We start from the raw sequence: 24,775 nt of genomic DNA on the forward strand, positions 1-24,775 counted from the left end.
AGTTTTTAGCTAGTTGGGCTGTTATCTCTTACACATTTGATCATTGCGAAGCACTTGAAGACAAAAAGCTTCATGTTTTGTGCTTATGAATCATATTTACCTTTTGTTTTTTATGCTCTCATTTTGCAGCCTTTTTGGATTCCTCAACCTTGCAGCTGTTTTTTGATTTGTATCATTCCATCCCTCCCTCGCTGTCTCCCTTGGTGAGTGTCAGATAAATCGCCTATTGTTCACGTGAAGAAAAACAACACCATGCGGTGTAAGCTGTTCAGTGTTAAATGTGCTGCTCATTTGTTTCTCCAGGTTTTGTCTTGTCTAGTCCAAATTGCATCTGTTCGAAGATCTCTCTTCAACAATGCAGAGAGAGCAAAGTTCCTCTCCCTTTTAGTAGATGGTGTGAAGAGAATATTGGAGAACCCTCAAGTATGTGCACTTGTTTATTGTCATTTCATGTTAATTCATAATAAATTAGTTAATGTGAACATATACAACTTTGTGCATTGTGACATTATTTTCATGACTATTAAGCACATTTACCCCCCAAATTATAATAACAATGACAATAATGAAAATCATACTGTCCAGACAAAGATTTGTTTTTTAATTAGGATAAAATAAATTCACAAATACTACCAAGCTGTTCCAGTAATTCATGATTTAAAGGAATAATTCACCCAAAAATGAAAATCCTCTCATAATATTCTCACCCTCATGCCACCCCAAAAATGTATGACTTTCTTTCTTTTGCAGAACAGAAAGATTTGTACTAGAATATTTCAGCTCTGTAGGTCCATAAAATGCAATTAAATGGTGGTCAGACATTTCCAGCTCCAAAAATCATATAATGGTAACATAAAAGTAATCCATAATACTCCAGTGGTTAAATCCAAATCTTCAAAAGCGATATTATAGGTGTGGGTGAGAAACAGAACAAAATGTAGGTCCTTTTTTTACTCTAAATCTCCACTTTTACATCTGAAAGTCACATGTTTTGCCTGTTTAGTTTAATTTTCACATCCAAATTTTTGTTATTGTTATTAATATTGTTCATTGTTAGTTCATAACTACTGTGTTTACTAATGTTAACGAATACAACCCTATTGTAAAGTGTTACCGTTTTGTAAGATTCGTCCATGTGGTTATTCAGGTAACGGCATTTATGCGATTTTTGTCCTGATTTGGTTTTGTAGAGTTTGTCGGACCCAAACAACTACCATGAGTTCTGCCGACTGCTGGCTCGACTCAAAAGTAACTATCAGCTGGGAGAACTTGTTAAAGTAGAGAACTACCCCGAGGTCATAAGACTGATCGCTAACTTCACCGTAACTAGTCTGCAGGTGAGTGAAAGTCTCTGAATACTAAACACAGAGCGAACTGCTCATCTGTTTTGCTTTCAGTAATGTTAGAATTTTTATTGAAGCTTAAACCAACCAGTAGCCAATTCATTGTAATGTTACTGCTGAAATGGAATGAAAATCATATGAAAATTGGCCCTTCAAAGACTGATGATAATTGCTTTAATTTCTCACAGCACTGGGAGTTTGCCCCCAACAGTGTGCACTATCTGCTGAGTTTGTGGCAACGACTGGCAGCCTCCGTCCCCTACGTGAAGGCAACGGAGCCCCACATGCTGGAGACCTACACCCCTGAGGTGACCAAGGCCTACATCACCTCTCGCCTAGAGTCCGTGCACATCATTTTGAGGTAGAGTAAGCTCTTATCTAGAGATGAAAGCAGAGTAGTTTATTTACAATGCAGCTTGTAATATACATGCACACATCTTATAAGTCGACCGATATTGAGTTTTGCTGATAACAATAACTAAGGTGGTAAGGTTGAGGATTAACCGGCAGATAGTTTTTAAAATCTATTTATTAAATGTTAAATTGTTTTTACTTTAGTCGTTCCTTAGAGTGATGGGTACAGACATAATCTCAATAATAACCAAAAAATAATACAAATATGAAGATTTGTGGTGGTGTGGTGGTGTAGTGGTCTAACTGGTATAACTGGTAATCTGGTAATCAGAAGGACACTGGTTCGAACCCCACAGTCACCACCTTTGTGTCCTTGAGCAAGGCACTTAACTCCAGGTTGCTCTGGGGGATTGTCCCTGTAATAAGGGCTCTGTAAGTCGCTTTGGATAAAAGCGTCTGCCAAATGCATAAATGTAAATGATTTGGTGCATACTGCTGGACTTTTAATTATAAACAAGCCCAAAATACATCAGGGACTATTATTTTAAAATATCTATGCTTTCATCTCACACAAACACTCAAGGGAAACAAAGCATGCACTCTTAAGGCCTTTTCACACCAAAGGCAACACGGTTATGAGAGGCGAATCGCCGGCGAGTGGCACTCGCACATTGAAAGCGATGCAAATGTCCGCCATTGGCACATTCACGCCCTTTACAATAGGTGGAGCAATTTTACCCCGGTAGAGTAGGTGGTGCAAAGCACCTTTCTGCTGGTCTGCCCTCCACCTGTGACTGATGATTAGTACTTTTACAAGCTGATAGAAAAAGAAAACTGATTTCTCTGCAAGCTGCAGCAGTGATGAAGAGTTTGTTGTTGATTTGCTCAATGAGAAAACATTTGAGACACTTAACAAACTATTTCAGTGCACCTGCTTGAGTTGACAAACAGCATTATCATGTGTACACAGTCTAAGGGGTGATAACAAAAAGTGTAAGAAAATTATATTAACGTTTAAAACGTTATCATTTGAAATAAGTGATTATATGCCACTGCTATGCGTATATGTTAAGTAAAAAACATCACTGCGTAATGTTGTCAATTTGAACTATACTGATATTAGAGATATGAGAACTCGCGTAAGATTAAGTGCAAAAGAAAAAATAAAGCAATATGGAATATATTATGAAAACTATACATGTAAGATCAGAGAGCTTTTTCAGTGGGATGCAAGGAAGTGATGCAGCAATATTATTTACATGTTAAGAGAACCCACAGGAGAAAAATAACTATTTCCATTTTTAAAGGGATAGTTCACTCAAAAATGAAAATTCTCTCATCATTTACTCACCCTCATGCCGTCCCAGATGTGTATGACTTTTTCTTCTGCAGAACACAATATTTCAGCTCTGTAGGTCCATACAATGCAAGTAAATGGGTGCCAAAAATGTAAAGCTCTAAAATCCACATAAAGGGAGCATAAAAGTAATCCATATGACTCCAGTGATTAAATCCATGTGATAGGTGTGGGTGAGAAACAGATCAATATTCAAGTCGTTTTTTTTGTTTATCACAAAAGGGGGTGAATTTTACTAAGAATATGAATAATCAAAAACAGGAGGAGAAAGTGAAGGAAAAAGGACTTGAAAATTGATCAGTTTCTCACCCACACCTATCATATCACATCTGAACACATGGATTTAACCACTGGATTATGTTTATGTTGCCCTTATGTGGATTTTGGAGCTTAAGATTTTTGGCACTCTTCACTTGAATTGTATGAACCTACAGAGCTGAGGTATTCTTCTAAAAATCTTCATTTGTTTTCTGCAGAAGAAAGTCATATACATCTGAGATGGCATGAGGGTGAGTGGAAAAACCAGACGTTCTCGCTGCTGGTTCATGAGTTCCTTCAGCATTTATTGTTGGTGGTCAAAACAGCTTTCTGTGCTTTAGCGCCACCTGTGCAGCTGGTTTTTAGAACTGCAGCAGCTCCTGACATGTGGCAAAGAAAAAAATCTTTGTGTGGGATTGAGAGAGAGAGAATGTTCATTCCAGGCATGAAGGGCTCATGTTTTGTGTGAAAAGGCATCTACAATATATTACAGTAAAATCACTATAAAACATCACTGTTAGGCGCTTAAAAAATGCTATGTAAGTGCAACATTCATTCATAAATTAAACATTGTGAAATGGGCATATAAATGCTGAATGAGCAGTAACTAACAGTAGATCTTATTTCATCAATTGCGATCACTTGTCAATTGATATGTGTCTTTTTTATAATGTTTTGCATGAATTATGAGTAAGTCGAGTTAGTCCATAAGCAGTGATGATGACAGAGTCTTGGCTCCGCTACAATGCTCTATATGTTAATATTCACCACATTAAGCTTTTTGTAGTCTGTATATTCACCAGATGAAGGTTTTGTTCTCAGAGGAACATGGAGGGGGGAAAACTATCAGTGTTGGTTTTTATAGTTAACCGATAATTTCCGATTAAAAGGTAAAACTGATATATTGGTTGAGCAACATTACATTTCACACCGAATACAATACAAATGTTGAAGTATAAAGCATTTGTTATTGGCACGAAAAATGTTCACACAATGTGTAATGAATAAGTGTATTATTTGTCAAAAGTAACATTATCTTGATTAAAAAGAAAAGAAAGAAAAGAACTGATTAATGCACTAATAATCCAGACTCTGGGTGAGTGAGTTCAAAGAGATGCATTGTTGCATTTTAAAACCTTGCGCATGTTTTATTTTATGTGAATTTGAACTTTGTAAACCGGTTTTCACAATTAGTTTGGTCTAACTTTAAGTAATAGACAGACAAAAACTCATCTAATTAAAATTTAATGGACAATAATAAGACAGGGACAACTGGTACCTGTGTTATTCTAATGTCATGTCTGGTCTACATAGGGATGGTCTTGAAGACCCATTGGATGATGCTGGCTTGGTGCAGCAACAGTTGGACCAGCTGTCCACTATTGGGCGATGCGAGTATGAGAAGACCTGCGCCCTGCTCGTCCAGCTCTTTGATCAGTCCGCCCAGTCCTACCAGGAACTGCTGCAATCCACCAACTCCAGCACGATAGACATAGCAGTGCAGGAGGGTGAGCTTAAAGCACATTCTCAAAATCCACACCTACCATAATGTTCAATTTCCGATAGTATGCTTATGCTATCATGTTTTTGTCCAGGTCGTTTGACGTGGCTGGTGTACGTTATTGGTGCAGTAATTGGAGGAAGAGTGTCCTTCGCCAGCACAGATGAGCAGGATGCAATGGATGGAGAGCTTGTGTGTCGGTGAGGAATCGTCTGAACATATTGACTAGTGCTTTAAATATCAAGCATAGTGTGATTTAAATGGATAGTTCTTATTGAAAACCCATGGTAATATAACTCAATACTTGTACATGCACAATTATAGTTGAACTTCAGTGGGTTTTTGCATAGTCGAACATAGTCTTCATCTGTCTATCCGAGTATACATGACACAATGCATAATCAAATATTTGAAGGAAGGACATCAGCTGTGTTAAATACATGTTGCACATCACTTTTGGTGCATGTGAACCATTGAATGTCAAATTGTGGTCAGATGAATGTGTATACATGCTGGACAAAGCTTAGCTACAGTCACATTATCTAAATCAGTTAGCCCCAATTTTCAAAAATTGGATTGGTCACTCGGTTTGATTCAATCAGGTTAAAGAATTAACATGACATTTTAAAAAGATTAATTAAATTTTGTTTTATTCTGACTGAAATCAAATGTAAATGTACTGATTGTAATTCACAGCCTCTTATTGCTCTAAAGTAAATTTTGTATTTCATAATTTCAGAGTCTTGCAGTTGATGAACCTCACCGACTCTCGACTGGCCCAAGCAGGAAATGAGAAGCTCGAGTTAGCCATGCTTAGTTTCTTCGAACAGTTCCGCAAAATCTACATCGGTGACCAGGTGCAAAAATCATCAAAGGTAATTAAAGCTATCGCATTTCTTTTGTGATTTCCTATTTGTCTATGTGCATGAGCACAAAATTCAAGATTGGCAAAGCTAGATTTGCTCCTTTACTTGCTTGTTTGGACAGAAAAGCAACAAAGAATAGAAAAAAAAAATCACTTTGCAGTGAATTTGTTATTGATATGTCTAAGCGTTCACTGGCTTTTACATTTGAACACATTTGAATGGTGATCTCTTTTAATGGTGTTGTGTCTGGGCTTTGAAAAGAGATGGTTGACTCAGCAGTTGACTTGTACTGAATGCTTTATTGTCCTTACACTGCTTTGTTTTGTTATTTGTTTAGTCTGGGTTTCTAAATGGACCTGTAAGCTTAAAAATAAAATATGTTGGAGATGAAAGTGTTCTGTCTCAACTAACCAAAAAGCTGAAGTTTTTTTTCCTTCTCTCGTTCAGTTTTCAAACTGTGATCAGCGAAGATAAGTGATTTAGAAAGACTGGCTTCTGCTTTAAAACTATTTAGTAATGCTCTAGCTTGTTGTACATTTAAAATAAGCTTAAAGCCTAATCAATACTTAGACCTGGAATTTAACACCTTAAAAGTGTTGCTCCTTTACATAAAAAAGTACAGTCTTGAATACAGAACTATATTTTCTTTCAGGCCCAGTGGGTATTGATAATTCAAGATAATTGATAAATGCACATGGTTGATAATGGGATCCAAACCTTAGTATTTAATATAAATAAGTTTAAATTCCAAGCTTTCTGTGTCATGTATTCAAGTGCAGTCAACAACATTTAATTTTGATTCTGAGCTGCTGTCCTCCTCTTATCACCAAATCTATAGTATTTATGGATTTGTGTCACTCCCTTGTAAATTGATGTTAAATTAGTTGCTTGCTTCTCTTGGCCATGTTCCTCTTGATTTATATGTGATAGACCGATATATTGGGCAGGCCAAATTGGCAAATATTTGGCCATTTTGAGATAATTGTCATCTGCCAATAACAATGCCCACTTGGCAGATTAACAGAATTCAAAGGTCCCCTTTGTGTCTTTAAAAATTTACCAACAGTGTTGTTGATGAATACTGAATAAAAAGTGTGTGCATATCTGATTTGGTATTGTTGCATTGTTAAACTAATATGTCTTTGTTTAAATCAGTATTTTATCAGTCAGTCTACTCTCTAGATGTCACTGGGCCTAGATATCACTGGGCCGTTTAAAGGGTTAGTTCACCCACAAATGAAAATAATCCCATAATTTACTCACCCTCAAGCCATCCTAGGTGTGTATGACTTTCTTCTTTCAGCCAAACACAGTCAGAGTTATATGAAAAAATATCCTGGGAGTATATGTTACCTTAAATTTTGAAGCCAAAATAAGCGCATCCATCCGTCAAAAAAGTAATCCATACGGCTCCAGTGGGGTAATAAAGGCCTTCAGAAGCAAAGCGATGAGTTTTTGTAAGAAAAATATCCATATTTATAACTTTATAAACTATAATCACTGGCTTCCGGTAACGACCGTCCACGTATTCAAGAGAGAGTCGAGTTCTGGTGAATGATGTAGGCGTAGTCTAAGCTCCTGTGAGAAGTGACGAAGGTGAAAGCACAAAGGATGGAGGAAGCCAGTGAACGCGTAGACGGCCGTTACTGGAAGCCAGTGGTTCTAGTTTATAAAGTTATAAATATGCAAAACCCATCGCTTCGCTTCAGAAGGCCTTTATTAACCCCCTGGGCCGCATGGATTAATGTTTTGATGGATGGATACGCTTTTTTGGGCTTCAAAATCTAAGGTACCATTCATTCCTATTATAAAGCTTGAAGAGCAAGAATATTTTTTTAATATAACTCCGATTGTGTTTAGCTGATAGAAGAAAGTCATAAACAGCTAGGATGACTTGAGGGTGAGTCAATTATGGGATAATTTTCATTTTTGGGTGAACTAACCCTTTAAAAACCTATATCGGTCAACCACTAGTGTAATTTTATTTTTCATACCTTTTAACAGGTAACTGGTGTAAACTGCTAAAGTATACAAGATAACAAGTAATAACAATAAGTTTGTTTGATCCCCAGTTGTATCGGAGACTATCAGAAGTTCTTGGCCTAAATGATGAGACCATGGTACTCAGTGTTTTCATTGGAAAAATGTGAGTATATGTCGGCTTCTGATATATACAATAATAAAAGCTTTTATAATAACTAATAAGTCATGTGTTTGTGTTTAATACAGAATCACCAACCTGAAGTACTGGGGTCAGTGTGAACCAATCACATCAAAGACACTACAGCTTCTCAACGACCTTTCTATTGGATATCCTTATCCACACAACACTAGATAATTTCAGCATTGCAGTTGAAACTGATTAACCTTAATTTCATGCAAGCATATGGAATGATGGTAGATGTTTTGACAGTGAATACACTCTTGTGTGTTTTTCCTTAACCTGTTTTCTTACTTACAGCAGTGTTAGAAAACTAGTGAAACTCAGCGCGGTCCAGTTCATGCTAAACAACCATACAGTAAGTCACCATCATGAGCTTTCCCCCGCATAGCATTAATTTCTTCTGTTAGAACTGTAACAAACTGTCAATTTCTCATTTCTTTTATGTGACAGAGTGAGCACTTTTCTTTCCTGGGTGTGAACAATCAGGCCAACCTCAGTGACATGAGGTGTCGGACCACATTTTACACAGCCCTGGGAAGACTTCTTATGGTTGATTTGGGTAAGAGTATTTCTAGTTCACATTTCAAATACAGTGGGCTTTCTTAATACCAATTTAATTTTGCACTGTAATCCTATTGTAACAACTATGTAACTAAATTATAAAGTGGTCATTTCATACATTTCTTCATTTTTTTCCCTTAATGTGAACTAAAAATGAACTTCAACATGTATAAAATATAAATCTCAACCACTCGTTTCTAACATTGGTATCCTTCCAAAAGGTATGCATAGCTGTAGGTGCAACACACAATCATAAAGAGCTAAAGATTTGGCTAACTTTCACACATTTTATACTTATTTTACTCTTATATTGTTAGTTTAGTTCATTTGTAAACTTGGACAGTCATGTCATAATGTATTCAATTTGCTGGTGTAAGAAGATTCAGAACAAGTTGTTTTTGCATCTTGGTTTCAATAAATGTAATAAAGTTTGGACTGAGGAGGAAGTTTTGGGTTCAGAAAGTTACAAAATGTTTTTGAAGAAAAAGATGACCCCTTTAATATATTGTACTCGCAATGTTTCAGTGATGCATATATGAAGAGGTGGTTTGATGTACAGTACCACATCATTTAAAAGGACACTAACTTATGCTCTACCATGTCTTTGACAGGAGAGGATGAGGACCAGTTTGAGCAGTTCATGCTTCCTCTCACTGCTGCGTTTGAGGCCGTCGCTCAGATGTTTAGCACCAACACCTTCAATGAACAAGAAGCAAAAGTGAGATTCTTATTCATACAACACCTCATCAAAATGCCATGCAGCATTTGAAGATGCCCTTATGTCTTCCCATTTGGAACTGACCTTCATGATATGTTCCTAGTGTTTTCTGTGATAGATATGTGAGAGATAAAAAAATTTCTCTCTCTCTTTCCATTCAGAGGACTTTAGTAGGACTGGTGAGAGATCTGCGGGGAATTGCCTTTGCCTTCAATGCCAAGACCAGCTTTATGATGCTATTTGACTGGATGTATCCTTTACAGCTTGGTCACTTTAGGCTCTATTGTTTTTAATCAGGCTTGATTAATTTAATTTTTTTTACATAATTTGCGCTACGGTTTTAACTAATTTATTCAAATTGAATATAAACAAATAAAAATCTCCTAAGATAATGGCCATTTAAGATTGTAACGGGATGCTAATTTCAAAATCTTCCTTAACAGACATGTTTTTACACAGTTACCCCTCTTATATGCCCATCTTACAGAGGGCGATAGAGCTCTGGTACCATGTACCTGCCTGCACCACACCGGTCCTCAAACTGATGGCTGAGCTTGTCCACAACAGGTACGAAAACAGGAGTACGTGCACTAATACCATCTACAAGCAATGCATTTGCTGTGGCTACTAAGAGTGCTTTTTCATCATATAGGTCACAGAGATTACAATTTGACGTGTCGTCGCCAAATGGCATACTACTCTTTAGGGAGACGAGCAAGATGATAACAACATATGGTACATTCTCTCTTGCTGTCCTTGTTTTCCTTAACCCTTGCAAAGCAAAATTTAACCCACATGGATATTGTGGCTTGTTAATTGTGTTCAGGAATAAATTCTAGACACTTGAGATAATAATGTCTTAAAAAAGAATATAGGTACTATCATATTATCTTTTCCTCACTTCAAGGTAATCGGATCCTGACGCTAGGTGATTTGCCAAAAGATCAGGTGTACGCTTTGAAACTTAAAGGAATTTCCATCTGTTTTTCCATGCTGAAAGCCGTACTAAGTGGCAACTATGTCAACTTTGGTGTCTTCCGTCTATATGGCGATGATGCCCTCGACAACTCCCTGCAGACCTTTATTAAGCTGCTTTTGTCCATCCCTCACAGTGACCTGCTGGTGAGACCCATTACTCGTATCATACTGAACCAAGATAAGTGGAATAGCACAGACCTTATGCTGCCTTCAAGTCATGTTGGAATACTTGTGTTTACAAGATGACTGAACATGAACAAATGCCACAGTAGATTGTTGTGATTATTGGTGGGAAACTCTTTGAGCTTCTCAACTTTCTGAATTGTCATTTAAATTATTCATATCCAAAGCTATCTGGTTATGTAAATTAAAGAACTAGATAGGTAAAGTTTGTCAAGACAAACTTTGATGTTGACTTGACAAAGCCTTGTCTATATTAAAAGTTACAAATTTTATGAAGATACAGAAATCATTACAGTAAGACAAAGAGCTAGCTGGTCAGACAGACTAGCTAGAGACAGAGAGCGAGATAGCAGAGACAGACCACTGGAATTAAAATGAATGGGAGAAAATGCAACTGCCAACAGATGTAGAATATTAAGTCCTGCAGGTAAAGAGCCAATCACCTTTTAGATATAGACATCACCTGTCAGTCAAATTAAGAACACACATGCGCATTATCTGAACCAGCTTGATTTTTTTTTCTGTGTTTATGTGATCTGATCTTAAGAGGCCCAATTTATGATACCATTATTGTCAGATTTACCATTGGTTTTGAGGATGTTTTTGATCGTAATCTTGACCAACCGTTTTAGAGAATTCGGTCTTTCCACATTCAAGTAAAAAGGAGCTGTACTTTCATGCTTGTTTACATTGAAAATAGCTGTACTCTAGCTTTCTAAATATGGCTGTGGAGTGGACTGACTTGCTTTAAAAGGGACTTTTAGAGAGGTCAACTTAAAGCAGATCAAAGGCCCTTTGTGGGTTTATTTACATTAGAATTTTTTGACAGTTGGAGTTTGAATTAACGAGCATTCCATTGGCCCTCTTGAAAATTCTGTCCAATCTAAGTTAAAGGTGCTGTAAGTGATTTATATTTTTTATGGAAAGTTATTCAGAAAATGTTCCTACTCCCTGAAAGATATTAAAGAAATAAATGTCCTGAGATATCACACCAGTCTCTGTGACTACACTCTGTAAACAGCGAGCAAAAATGTGTCAGTGGGCCGCGGTCCATGCCACATTCTGCCTGTCAATCATTTTGCATGTTCTCATATTGTTCTCTGAGGCTGTTTGCCATTTTCAGACACCGATCTCTGAGGCTGTTTGCCATTTTCAGACACAAAAAAAATGTAATTTAAGGGTGCTATTGTGCTACTGTTGTGTTAGACAACTGCTTCTGCTCAGTGTCAGTCTCAATTAAAGCTTCTTGGTCTCAATGGCATCTTTTAGGGTCTGGGTTTTGGAAAGGGGGAGCATGGCTAATACAATGGTCCAGATCGGCTAAAATCACTTACACCATCTTTAATGGGATTTTTTTTATTATTGGTCATCCATTGTGCCCAAAACCATTTGTCCGAAAAGACAGCACACTGTACCAGGTCTGTGCTGATTTTGTTGGATGAAGCCTGAAAGCTCTAGGAGAAGATAGTGTTAGAAACTTTGGTCTCAGTTTAGGGATTTTATAAAAACAACGTTTATAGAATAGCAGTATATTGGCTTTGGTAAACCAGCATAATTAATGGCAGAAGGTAACTGATATTGGACTCACAAGTTGTAACAACAGAAAAAACAAACTAGATTGTGAATGTTGACTACAATTTAATTTGTTTGCATTTTGTTTACTGTTGATTTCTAGCTATAAAGCTCAGCAGAAAAAAAAAAATACTAATTTAGCCAATTTTAGACTGGTGTTGCTTGCTATCTTAGTTTTATTAGTTGAATTTTGATCGTGTGATCCAAGTTCAGAAAATGGTGTTCACTGCAACAAAAATAAATCAAACTTTAGCCGTTGAAAAATGCCCATCCTGGTTTGAAAACGCTCACTGATTAGGTAATGCCAGTTTTTGTTCTGCAGAGACACAAGTCTCAAGAAATTTGACATTGTCCAACACATCCATTTAGTTCCAAACAAAATGACTTGAATGCACATTACATTGCAATTTACCTGCTTGTTAGTAGGGTTTCAGAATGGCTTGAAGGTAGCATTTCCCTCTGTATTCAACCATAGCAGCTAATATTAATGCATATTCAGCTCTACTTGACATGATCACAAGTATAAGTAATCATTTGGATTGGTTACTTTGGTCGGTTGTTGTTTTTACAGGACTATCCAAAGCTTAGTCAGTCTTACTACTCACTTCTGGAGGTGCTAACTCAAGACCATATGAACTTCATTGCCAGTCTGGAGCCTCATGTGGTCATGTACATCCTGTCTTCAATATCAGAGGGGCTCACAGCACTTGGTAAGAAGCCGTCCTTCAGTGTGACTGCCATCACAATCATTGCACTTAAATTATTTCCCCTCCCAAAGATGTTCCTTACATGGGTGATGGCTGTTTAAGTTGTCAGTCTAGAGGCTAATGGTCCTCTTTTAGACAGATGGTGTTTTAATATTTCCATTTTTCTTCTCACAGACACAATGGTTTGCACTGGTTGCTGCTCCAGCCTGGACCACATAGTTACTTATCTATTTAAGCAGCTGTCACGCAGCACTAAGAAAAGAGCGGCACCAATGGCACAGGAGAGCGATCGCTTCCTTCACATAATGCAGCAGCACCCTGAGATGATTCAACAGGTGAGCTCCATCTGCAGCTGACTGAGGCTTTGATACATTCATTGTTGCCAGGAAATACATGTTTAAAACATATTTCGATGTTGCACAATGTTACTTTAGATCAGGGGTGCCCACACATTTTTGCGTGATGATCTACTTTTATATGACCAACTCAATAAGATCTACCTACTAAAAAAAACACAGTTTCATTTAAAATGCTTGTTGGGACTACTGCATCTAATTATTAACCTCATTAATCATTTACCTTATTCTGATGACTTGCACTGAATGGAATCAGACAGGTTTGCCTAATCCGGGCAGTAGCATCGCAATTTCGCGCTCTGTTCTCAGAAATCCTTGGAAGGCGCGTATGCGCAAACCTAGTTGTCATGACAACTTCGCCTGGTCAATATTTACTCGTCAAGTGCAAGTCAGACAGAACTAAAAGGAGGAAAGACATTATATTTATTTTTTATTATAATGTAACGAAAGTACATTTAAATTTTGTGCGATCTACCAGCATTGCCTTTGCGATCGACTGGTAGATCGCGATCGACGTATTGGGCACCCCTGCTTTAGAGCTATTGAGATCCTCTTTGTAGCATTCATTTTTTTTTTTTGCATATTTTAACATTTTGGCTCCTTTTCTCTCAAAGTCTTCAAATTTAAAGATTGCAGCTCCTCTTCTTTCTACCCATATACAATTTCTGGTTGTTGTATTCAGTTAAATGGTTAGGACAATAGTTCTCAATTTTTGACTCCAAGGCCCCCATTGTCTGAGAAAATATTCGAAAGCCCTGTGTAGGCTATTATATATTTATTTTAGAGATTAGATTAAGATATTTCTTAAACTTGTGATTTCATAAATGTCTAGAACTGTATATTCTCCCCCATGGAAGTGTGCTGAGGCCCACTAGTGTGTCCCAACCCCCTGTTTGAGCACCACTGGTTAAGACGTTTACATTTGTGTTGTTTATCATAGGATTTCATACCTTTTCGCAGGTCACTGCAATTGTGTTTTTTAATCAGAATAAGCTTTAAAGTGTTCTCACGTACACAAGGAATTATTTTTGGTGATATGAGAAACAAGTTCACACAGAACATTACAGTTAGGCAGAATACAAAACAAGGTAAGAGTATAAATCGACAAACAAATAATAGCATATGTACATGTGCAAGTGGTAATATATGTGCAAGATAGGGGCATGTACAGTTATTTAATTAAATATGTGAATGTACATTAGATATTTATTTACATTATTGCACTATGGGGAGTCCTTAGGTAGTTTAATTGTTCATGAGAGTAAATGGCCTGAGGGTAATAACTTTTGTTCCTGGATGTCCTGAAGCTCAGTGCTCTATAGCTCAGGCCAGAGGGCAACAGTTCAAAGAGGGAGTGGGCAGGGTGTGTGGGTTTCAGAATGATTTGGATGCATACAGGGGGGGCACCAATAATCCTCTCAGCAGTCCTGACTGTCTGTTGTAGTTTCCTTCTGAACCAAACCAGACAGTTATAGATGTACACAGGACAGACTCAATGATGGTTGAGTAGAACTGTGTCATCAGCAGGTTGAACTTCCTCAGCTGGAGAAGGAATTACAACCTCTGCTGAGCCTTCACAAGAGTCTATGGTAGAGCCCATGAACCTGGGCCAAAGTGCTGTTCAGATTGACCTATTGAAATCTATAGGGGACCAAAGTTAGCAAATAATGCAAACATTTCACAGCCATTGTTTATTATAAAAACATATTTTCTTTATTTTATAAAAATGTACATATTAAAGTGTATAAGAGCTATTTAATCTGACAGAATTCTCATCCATATTACTTTCCAGATGCTGTCCACTGTGTTGAATATCATAATTTTTGAAGATTGTAGGAATCAGTGGTCAATGTCACGGCCGCTGCTAGGCTTGATTCTACTCAATGAGAAGGTATGTGATGCTCTTATATATAAATAATTAAATCTTATACAATCAAATCATTGGGGTCAGTTGAGTAAGAGGCCTTCATTGTGTTTGTGTAAACAGTATTTTGCAGATTTGAGGAACAGCATTGTGAACAGCCAGCCACCAGAAAAGCAGCAAGCCATGCACTTATGCTTTGAAAACCTCATGGAGGGCATCGAGCGAAACTTGCTCACAAAAAACAGAGACAGGTAATTTGATTCCTTAAGATTTCCCACCCATTTTGCATTTATGAGATCACAATCTCCCATGGAAGCTGATTCGGAGTGTCCTCTGTTGCTTTCTATGGGAAAGATCATGATAAAGCATATTTAGTGGTGCATTTTAAAGCAAGTCCTATTACTATTTTAACAAACCCCTAACCCCTTAAACTTGTTTAACTTGCCCCCCACACGGTCTGTGCTACAGACGTGAATGATACCTCAAATTATGCGGCTTGTTGAGGGGAGGTGTACTTTTACTTTTCTATAGGGATGTCCAACACCATTTTTTTGGAGACGAGTACAAGTTCCGATACTTCGTTTTCAATACTAGCAATACAATATTTTTATGTAATGTTGCTGTTTTCAAATACAATACTATGAGGCTGATGATTTTAGAACAGGGTGCTTGTTTCAGCAACTGTTACTCAAAAGGACATCAAACATCATCCGCATCATTTATAGCCATCACAAAATTATTTTTTTAAAAATCACTAATTTTGAAAAAAATATATATTTATTTTATTTATTTACATTTTTATATAAAAATATAAACAAAACCAAGAGATCTGACCTGCTGACTTGATTGGTTTCAGGGACTGTAACTCAAAGGTAAAAGGGGGAAAAAAAAACTTTCACATTGTTAAAAATTGTCAAAAATAAAAAATTTCATAGAAAAACTAAAAACACAATAATGGTCATGCGTGTGCGTGGAACAGACCGGGACAACAAATGCCATAGGGTGTAGCCCAACACATGTCAACAGCATAAAAAATTCAACATTTCTGGTAGTACAGTGGGAAAATCACATATTTTATATTCGTGTGTATAGTTTATATTATATCAACTGTCCCTAACAGCTGTATATGCACTGGTACTTTAGGGGAATCCCAGAGTTTTATGTAAGAGGGAAACCCCCACTACTGCTTTGCAATTCAGCTGCAGGTGCGATAGTAAGTTAACCTGTTGATACGCATTTGTTCGCACTTGGGAGTGATGTCACTCTGCTAACATTTAAAATACAATTTACCCTCTATATATGTAATTAATGTTAACATATTATACATCTTTTCAAAGGTCTAAGGGTTTAACATCGATATCCGATCTCTGTTTCATGATAGCAATGCTCCAGAAACAGCAATTTAGTGATTTGTGCCAGGAGTACAAATGAAAACATGCAATATCAAAACGGGACTTCATACCTTTGTTATGAAAACGCGATCGCCTGATGAATCCAGTTCGCCACACTTGGGTCAATTGTCCTTGACAAGTGTTCATTGAAAAGCATCCTATAGCACTTTTTGGCCATAAAAATTATAAATCTGTGAAATATTGATATATTCTCTGTTTACATGAGATCTTGCCTGAAAGAATTACCCTTCGTCATAGTTCAACAAATTATGCAATCTGAGCAGCATTCATGTTGTAAAACTGTATATGATCTTATATATTAGAGTCTCATAAACAATGCAGCATAGTTTTATTCATAATAGCCAAGCAGTGCCTTCAGAGAATGTGTTGAATTTGAGAGGCGGAGCCTTAATTTTACTCTGTAGGTTTCCAGCGATTTTACAGGGAAAAAAAGCTTGCAGGAACCTCATTATTTGTTAATCATCTTCAAATTTGAAACATAACTTCTTTAGACTTGTGGCTTTGAGAACATTGTTCTCTTTATTGTTTATTTATTATTGTTTTTTTATTTATTATAAAAACATGCTCAGCACAAAATATTTCCATTACTATAAACTTCATAGTTCTCTAACTTAAAAAACAAACAACATATATTAATTCTGAAACTTGGTAAATAAAGCCCAAAGTGTCTTCTTTCAAAGATACTACTATACAACTGTGTCCATACCCCAAAGGGTCCAGTAAATACAATCATTTAAGTTCAGGTATGTCATTTTCATGGTTTGTGCTCAAAAAGGGGGCGCGCATCAACAGGTTAAGGAAACAAACATGGCAACAACTCTAGAATATTTAGAAATAAAGCGAATCAACAAAGTAAAATAGTGAATTTTTCCTCGAATGCCATGTTTGTCATTTACACAAGCATTGCAGGAAAATGACGTTGCTGTGGAGAAAGCTGCTTATTGATGGTGCCACATGTATACGGGAGTAAAGAGTACAACGCTTAATTAGCACATGCAAACGGGAATGCTATTTTCTTTCAATAACCCAAATTCTCGCAATAAGCTGCTTTCTAGTATCCATGTAACCGTAGCCACTAAAGATTCTTTTTTTTAAAAAAACTATGGAATCTGTTTTATTTTTTCACAAATTATGTTTTCTGTTTTATTTATATATAAATATAATAATATTATTTTCATAATTAAAAAGGTTTAATTAATTGAACTTTAATCAATAAAAACTAAATTTTATTTTCAACAGAGATATATATATATATATATATATATATATATATATAAAATGGCTGTTATACAGATCCTCAACACAATCCAAAATACAAAAAAAACAAACATTTTATTGTTGTCAAATAAAGTGCTGCACAACTGATAAAATGCTGTGAGATATTACTGAAATATAACATTTTTATTAATGTATTATTAGTAGTATTATTATTATTATAGTGAATATTACATAAGGATATGGTAGTTTTGTATTTCTGTCTTTTTTTTTTTATTATTAATGGAGCTTTTATATTAGTGTAAAATAAGTGAAGCCCTTTCAGTGTGAATGTTTTTGATGACTGCTTCACACCTCTGGAAAAGCAGGTCACTTCATGGCCAAGTGTGATGATTAAAGGTGCTGAAAGCGATTCTTACATTCTGAAGCTTTCTCATGAATGAGCAGATTAATTAGCCACGCCCCCTCTTTCCAAAAACCCGCCCTCCAAAGATCATTTTCAAACTAAATCCGAGCAAAAGAGCAACATTTTTTGTTCCTGTGGCTGTCAAATTCAACAGTGACACAATGGTGCCCTAAACTGATAAACATTATGAACCATATCCTCAGTGATTCACTTCTAATACAATTCTATGAGAACTAGCAAAATGATTGACAGGTGAAAAGCATCAATGTCCGCAGTCTGCGACACATTTTTGTTTGCTGTTTAAAAAGTCTACAGCTGTCACAGAGACTGGTGAGATATCTCAGGATACTTATTTCATTAATATCTTTAAGGGAGTAGGAACAATTTTTGCATTCTTTTCCATAAAAAAATCACTTGCAGCACCTTTAAATTCCAAAAGGCTGTGATTTTAATTAAATGAATATGTATTCTGTATTTTCTGCACACTGTAGAGTGAATGTGCACGCTCCTCTCTCTCACATAACACACAAGAGTGCTGTGATGCTTCTGATTAGGTGTTTTCAGTGAGTTGGCAGCGGGTTTCACACATTCACTTTGAAGCATGCACCACGTGCAGACTAAATATTTATTTCATTACATCTCAGCCTTTACAGTTTAATAATCACACCAGAGCATATTGCAATTTTAATTTGTGCGCTGATTTTTTATGCAATTGATGTATTTCAGACAATATCATTTTTTTGGTGTCAAGCATTTTTTACAAGTATGTGAGAACAGTATTGGACCCGATTCCGATACCAGGACATCCCTAATTTTCTAAGGGATCAGATTATTTTCTCCTGGTAGACATGCAAAACAAACCCCACAGACATACATTGATGTGGGCTCTTTTGACTTGGGCCAGTAAGCAACACACTTGCTCCACCCACAACATCCTAGCATCGCCCTGGGAACCCTAGCATTGTGATGCAACATTCACCGAACCGACACCTTACATTTCCTTCATAAAATGTTAAAACCTAGTTTTTGTTGTTACAGCAAACTCAGATTTATATCTCTTCTTGCAGGTTTACACAGAATCTTTCAGTATTTAGAAGAGAAGTCAATGACTCCATGAAGAATTCCACATACGGGGTAAACAGCAACGAAATGATGAGCTGACATTCCATAGAGCACCAGGCCCCAACCACGTGGGCCGGCCCCGCCCTGTAATCCCACACTCCCCTGGCCCGGATGCTGGGGGACCACTGCTTCTCAAGCCTGCACCTCCCGCTCCCCTGTCCTTAAATTAAACCCCCACTACCAACTCTATCCCCTCACACCTCATTCCTTTTCCTCTCCCTCTTATCCCCTTTTTATATATACACTTATAAATATATACATATTTTAAAGCCAGTTTCTAGAGGTAATTCTCTTTGATCATTCTCTTGTCATTTGTGGCTCAAAGTCCAAAGAGAGAGCGGGTAATGCTGGGGAATGGGTTTGGGGTGTGGAGCACGTCCGACCCGCTCTGGGACGATTTGATCTGGGCAAAGTGTGTGTGTGTGTGAGTGTCTTTGAGAGCATGTTTGTGGGAGGATGGGTTATGATGAGCTGGTATACATAGTGCTCTGCTTTTGCCTGCCTTGTATAGAAACACATAAGGAAAAAAAAAAGTGTACATTTTTTTCATAACATTTTCAACAATGTTTATAATGATTACGATTTAAGAAAAATAATGAGTGTGATTGAAAACTTTTTACAGTCTATTAAGCTAGTGCAACTGTGTTGAAGTGTGGGTTTGTCTGTATGGAGAGAATCGTTTATATCCGATTGACATTGTGGAATTGTGGCGTGAGTGGTGGGATTGACGGGTGGGCGGGGCAAGGTGGTCTCACAGGTGGATCACATGTTGTACATTTTCCTCAATTTGAACCTATAGAACAAAAATGGGAGCAAAAAAGACTTTGTAAATACACTTTGGCCATCATATTTTCTCAAGTAGAATGTCTATAAGGGGGCCAGAGGGTCTCCATTGCCCTCATTTAAAGGAATATTCTGGGTTCAATAGAAGTTGAGCTTAATTGACTGAATTTGTGGCATTATGTTGATTACCACCAAATATAATTTAGATTCACCCCTCGTTTATTACAAAAAAAACTGCGGTTTCAGTGAGGCACTAACTATGGAAGTGAATGTGCTCAGTCCATAAATGGTAAAATACACACCATTTTAAAAGTATAATCACAAGACATAAACATTATAAAATTGCTTGCAAACCTTTTCTGTGTAAAGTTATATCAATTACCAGGATTACAGGGTTTTGTTGACTTGACAACAAACGTGTAATATTGGAAATGACTACACAGATTAGGTTAGTAAGTGATTTTATCACACTAAAATCATGTTAACATGTATGTTTAAGTCTTTGGTGTGTATTGTATTTCTCAACTGGCCTCATTTATTTCCATTGGAAGTGCCTCACTTAAACTGCAAAAAATAATTGCTTTTTGTAAATAAAATAAAGGAGGTCCGAATCAACTTTTATTTTTTGGAAATCAACATTGCAAAAATGCACTAATGCTCTTAGTTGAGTTGAACTTCTTTTGAACCCAGAACATTCCTTAACCTTCGGTATGATGAAGTCAGTCATTCGCCAACTTGCCCTCTTTGGGCCATCGTGACATCCCCCAGCCTTCATCGTTGAGTTGTTCTTAGTATCATCGCTGAACTGGGAACAATCCTAGAACGACAGCCTCGCCCTGGTGTATAATTCATTCCGAGACCTCCGTTAAAGGAGAAGACCCCCCCCAAAGGGTTCGATCATGTCTTTTGTGGATTTGATTAGAAAAAGTGAGTCATGGTTGAAGGTGCTCGCTCTGCGCTTTCTTCAACTTCCCTGCTGTTTAACCTCACAGACTTCCGGTCTCTTGTGGCTTTATTGTTGGTAGTGAAGCCTCTAGAATGTAGCCGTGTCCTTTAAAAAAAGACCTTGGTACTTGAATCACAACAGGAGCAGATCACTCTTGACAGTTGTCTCTAGCTTTAACCTCTCCCTTTTTTCTGTTCTTGCCCCCTCCCTCAGAAAGTTTCCAGTTTTATTTTTAATAACAGAAAAACATAATGCATCAGAATATGGTTGGATTGAATACAGTAACAGAACTGAATATATTAGCAACTTGTGCAAATCAACATGTTGCTAACTGTTTGTAAAGAACTAGCTCATCTCTTAACCACGTCCAACACTCATGGATGTTCACTTGAGTTCTTTTCTTTCTCTTGGTTCCCTGATGTGAATGTGTTTTATGGCGACTGTTGGGTCCATTGAGTGATAAGATAGCTGGTTGAATTGTTTGTTTGGATGTATGCTACATATAGTGTAAGCATTGTGACTGCAAAATAAATATCATTGGTTTCTACTAGTATGTGCACATTTTGTGATTGGCAGTTCTCAGTGAACGGTGTTCACATCCCATTTTACTTATGTATCATGTATTTCTGAGTCATATAGGAAATTCAACAAGAAACAAGGTATCATTTTATCCTTCAGAAAGTGGTTGCTATATGAAATGTGTTTGGGGAGGGGTTGAAAACGAAGGGATTTCCAAGCAAGTTGTAACATTTTGATAAAAGATATCCTAGGCAAACATTTGTTTTTTTTTTTTTTAGAATAATTTGCACCGATTAATTTTTCACTGGAGAAACAAGAATTGGGGTCAATATTGATTTCATGTTGGCTTTAAAGTTACACAAGGGAACTATATTAAATCAACATTTTCAAGGAAAAGTGAATATTTATTACAAAACCAAAACTGAACTGTCCACTATGTTCTTGACAATTATTTCAGTACAAATGAGAAAAACAACTTTTACACACATTTACTCAAGAACATTTAACAGTTATTGTTCCAAAGTACACTATTTCTAGACATTTGTTAAGATATTTCTTTCACTGTCAAAATGAGTGAGGTTTTACACAAAATTGTGTAAGTGAGGTTACTACACAAAGAAGGCAACTTTCAATATGTTGGCACGACTAACTCTGATCTTTCTTCTGTTGTTTTGCATTCGAGTTGGTATTGTGGACGACGTCATTGCAGCCTTCCCTGTTTCTTGCAATCTCAATGGCATAAAACTGGATTCTGGTAGCTGAAAAAATATATATATTTTGACATAAAAACTTGAAGGCAACTGGCAGCTTTAGATATATAGGCAATTTAAAAAAGTGCTTACAGCAACACTGTATTTTTATATTTTCTCAGAACATTTCCTTCTGATATGTATTATTTCATTCATAAGCTGGTCAAGTGATGTAAGCAACATCGAACTGTACAGACATTGGCGTCACATACCAAATATTGTGTTCTCCTCCGTGTAGTCCTTTTGACAATCGATACGTAACAATGTGCCGAAGTTGAAGTCATCTACAACACCATCAAACTGGTTGCAAAAAGGCCTCCATTCCTGCAAAAAAATATATATATCATTTTAAGTCAACTGATTCTCCATGAGAAACACATGACAAATATAAGACTACATTTACAAACCTCTTTAGCCTTTGCAGATTTCAGCAGCTCTGGATCCAGAACTTTAATATTAATGTCAGGAAATGCATCCCTGAATTTAGTATAGATCTGATCATCTGATTTCGTTAGTTTTAGAAATTTTGGATCAACTGAGGAAATGAGCTGTAGAATGGAAAAATAAATGTTTAGTGAAGCTGGACATTCAAGTGATCACGTAACATGACAGATTTGGACAATTCCATCACTCACATTAAAGTAAACTTCTGCATGATTGTAGGCTTTCATTGCCCACATTACCTCCACCTGAGCCTGGAAGAGACAAATTTGAGAAGGTTAGTGATGACACTGAAAATCTGAATTCACATTCTCTTCTGTTCCCATTTTCTTTTAAGCAAATCAAAAGTACCATATGGATCCACGTATTAATTTCCAAATATACCCACTCACATCATTTCCATATGCCTCAGCTTGGAGAGAAAGCGCGTGCGCAGCAGCCGTTGCTCCCTCAACCCCCTGTTCATATATATAAAAAAGAAATATTATGACCAATGTTACATAAAAACATTTCAGCCCTCCATCAAATCTAATATTACGTTCGAAACCTATTCGTTCTTCAAAAGACCGCATTATTTAAAGTTCACAGCTGGTACAACATTAATGACTCAGCTACGCCTTGACTCCTGAACCACATTCAATGCATTTCAATTTCAAAGGAATATAGATATATGTGGTTATTACGGATATGACTTGATATCCCTGTTTTGTTTGTGTTTTACCACACGCACCTAACACGCTTGTTAGCATGCATGCTAACGAGGGAATCAACAAGGTTAAAGGAAAATCGTCACATGTACATCGCTTCAATAAAGCAGCTATTTTGACAGCCACACAAATGTAACGTGCTGTGTTTTTGCTGACACTTTAAAAACAATAACTCATTCCCTACCAGAGATGCAAGTAGGCCTACATCCCCAGTGTCCATGCTGATGCCTCTGACCCGGATTGGCTTCAAACGTTGTGATAAATGGCCATGTGATTTAAGAGCGTTGTGCAGTCTTTAGTCGGCTGTTCATATTGTAACGGTGGGGAAATTGATTTTGGAATAATGGAAAAGTTTTTATATTTTTATAAAACTAAATATATTATATATTCAAAAATATTTTGCCTATTATTAAAATATATGCATTTCAATTTCATAACAAAAATCCATCCAAATGAATTTAACAATTGAATTAATAATGATTATAATTAAAAGTTTTATTATTATTAAATATTACTAATCTTGAATTTTGTTATGAAATTGAAATGCGTCAAACTAAAAATTTGTATTATAATTATTATTTTTGTTAAAGATTATTCATCAGTATTATGAAATTTTATTATGAAATTGAAATGCGTCAAACTTAAATTATTTTTAATAATAGTATTTATTATTATTATTAGTGTAGTAGAATACTAGTCTACTGTATACGTATGATAACGCAATAAGAGGTTTGACGCCCTCTAGAAAGAAAGCTCTGGTGGTTACATTATGTAACAGCCCTATCAGTTAGTAATGTGACAGAATCAATAAACCAATGTGTATAGATTATTTTCAGTTGCTTATGTCTCAGGTTCCTTAAATCTTAGATTTTTGAAATTAATATAACAGCTTATGTAAAATTTATTTATCTCATACATTTAAAGACTGAGGGTGGATAACGCTTATGTGTGTGTCCGGGGGTCAGCATGAGGAGACGTGTTTACTGTCCAGTCTGGAGTACAGTTGTTTTACCTTTTATTTCGCTCATTGCTTCGCTATCTAATGTAAAAGCTGCTTCTAACGCGCATGTCCTCCACAATGGCCGCGTCCCAATCCGTTGACGGCGTAGGGCATCATCGACGCGTTTTAAATCAGGTGACTCGAAAGTACCAACGACGGCCAAATATGCCGCCTTGGTATGCAGCAAACCGGGGTTTGAGACACGGTTAATGTGGCACGAGCAAATGTACGTATAAAATAGGCGATGTTCTTGAGAGGACCTTTAAAATTTCTGCATCTTGGGACGTGGAGGACAGAACAAACAGCAGGTTTAGCATAACAGGTAGGCATGCGCGTGATGTTATTTTCCTCCATCATATGGCTGGCAGGGGATGCGTGGGATGAAAATTTTGTCAAGTATAGAAATGCTCGAATTGTTTACATTCATTCATGGTTTAAAAGTCAGGGATTGTGTTCATGTTGAGTGTGAATTTTTTGTAAACATTTTAAGTAATTTATCATAAGTGTTCATATCAAACGTAGCCTACAGATGCAAAGCATAATCTAAAATGTGTCTTATGCACACAAGAACCTCACTACCACTAGAAGGGAACTTGAAATTGTATCTTAATTTGAAAAAATGTAGAATAGCGATTTAAAAAGTCAAACAAGGAAATAACATTTGCCTGAGTGCTTTTGGTTGGGCCATGTGGC

At 36.7% G+C, this 24,775-nt stretch overlaps 3 protein-coding genes across 3 annotated transcripts in view; 2 read left to right on the top strand and 1 right to left on the bottom strand.

Moving 5' to 3' along the window:
- LOC127635837 (exportin-7-like) overlaps positions 1 to 21,208 on the top strand; it is a 42,441-nt gene extending 21,233 nt beyond the window's left edge. Inside the window, exons 8-28 of the mRNA XM_052116080.1 lie at positions 130 to 203; positions 304 to 423; positions 1,191 to 1,337; positions 1,532 to 1,704; positions 4,627 to 4,820; positions 4,908 to 5,013; positions 5,553 to 5,688; positions 7,752 to 7,825; positions 7,909 to 7,989; positions 8,135 to 8,198; positions 8,294 to 8,402; positions 9,016 to 9,122; positions 9,284 to 9,372; positions 9,582 to 9,689; positions 9,775 to 9,857; positions 10,030 to 10,244; positions 12,427 to 12,565; positions 12,737 to 12,897; positions 14,711 to 14,809; positions 14,906 to 15,033; positions 18,883 to 21,208. Of these exons, the coding sequence (XP_051972040.1) occupies positions 130 to 203; positions 304 to 423; positions 1,191 to 1,337; positions 1,532 to 1,704; positions 4,627 to 4,820; positions 4,908 to 5,013; positions 5,553 to 5,688; positions 7,752 to 7,825; positions 7,909 to 7,989; positions 8,135 to 8,198; positions 8,294 to 8,402; positions 9,016 to 9,122; positions 9,284 to 9,372; positions 9,582 to 9,689; positions 9,775 to 9,857; positions 10,030 to 10,244; positions 12,427 to 12,565; positions 12,737 to 12,897; positions 14,711 to 14,809; positions 14,906 to 15,033; positions 18,883 to 18,976 (2,501 nt within the window). The 3' untranslated portion in view covers positions 18,977 to 21,208. The remainder of the gene's footprint in view (positions 1 to 129; positions 204 to 303; positions 424 to 1,190; positions 1,338 to 1,531; positions 1,705 to 4,626; positions 4,821 to 4,907; positions 5,014 to 5,552; positions 5,689 to 7,751; positions 7,826 to 7,908; positions 7,990 to 8,134; positions 8,199 to 8,293; positions 8,403 to 9,015; positions 9,123 to 9,283; positions 9,373 to 9,581; positions 9,690 to 9,774; positions 9,858 to 10,029; positions 10,245 to 12,426; positions 12,566 to 12,736; positions 12,898 to 14,710; positions 14,810 to 14,905; positions 15,034 to 18,882) is intronic.
- Positions 21,209 to 21,487: 279 nt separating this feature from the next.
- LOC127635848 (protein PBDC1-like) lies at positions 21,488 to 23,364 on the bottom strand. Its single transcript, XM_052116093.1, has 6 exons — positions 23,267 to 23,364; positions 22,768 to 22,833; positions 22,570 to 22,629; positions 22,342 to 22,482; positions 22,147 to 22,258; positions 21,488 to 21,943 (listed from the first exon to the last, which is right to left on the bottom strand). The coding sequence occupies exons 1-6, from the start codon at positions 23,300 to 23,302 to the stop codon at positions 21,831 to 21,833; spliced, it is 528 nt and encodes a 175-aa protein (XP_051972053.1). The 5' UTR covers positions 23,303 to 23,364; the 3' UTR covers positions 21,488 to 21,830.
- Positions 23,365 to 23,903: 539 nt separating this feature from the next.
- Positions 23,904 to 24,775, top strand: part of dmtn (dematin actin binding protein) — a 30,594-nt gene continuing 29,722 nt past the window's right edge. The window contains exon 1 of the mRNA XM_052116090.1: positions 23,904 to 24,404. The gene's annotated coding sequence lies outside the window, so the exon portion shown is untranslated. The remainder of the gene's footprint in view (positions 24,405 to 24,775) is intronic.

Source organism: Xyrauchen texanus, chromosome 43 (genome assembly GCF_025860055.1).
Source record: "Xyrauchen texanus isolate HMW12.3.18 chromosome 43, RBS_HiC_50CHRs, whole genome shotgun sequence".
NCBI lineage: Eukaryota > Metazoa > Chordata > Actinopteri > Cypriniformes > Catostomidae > Xyrauchen > Xyrauchen texanus.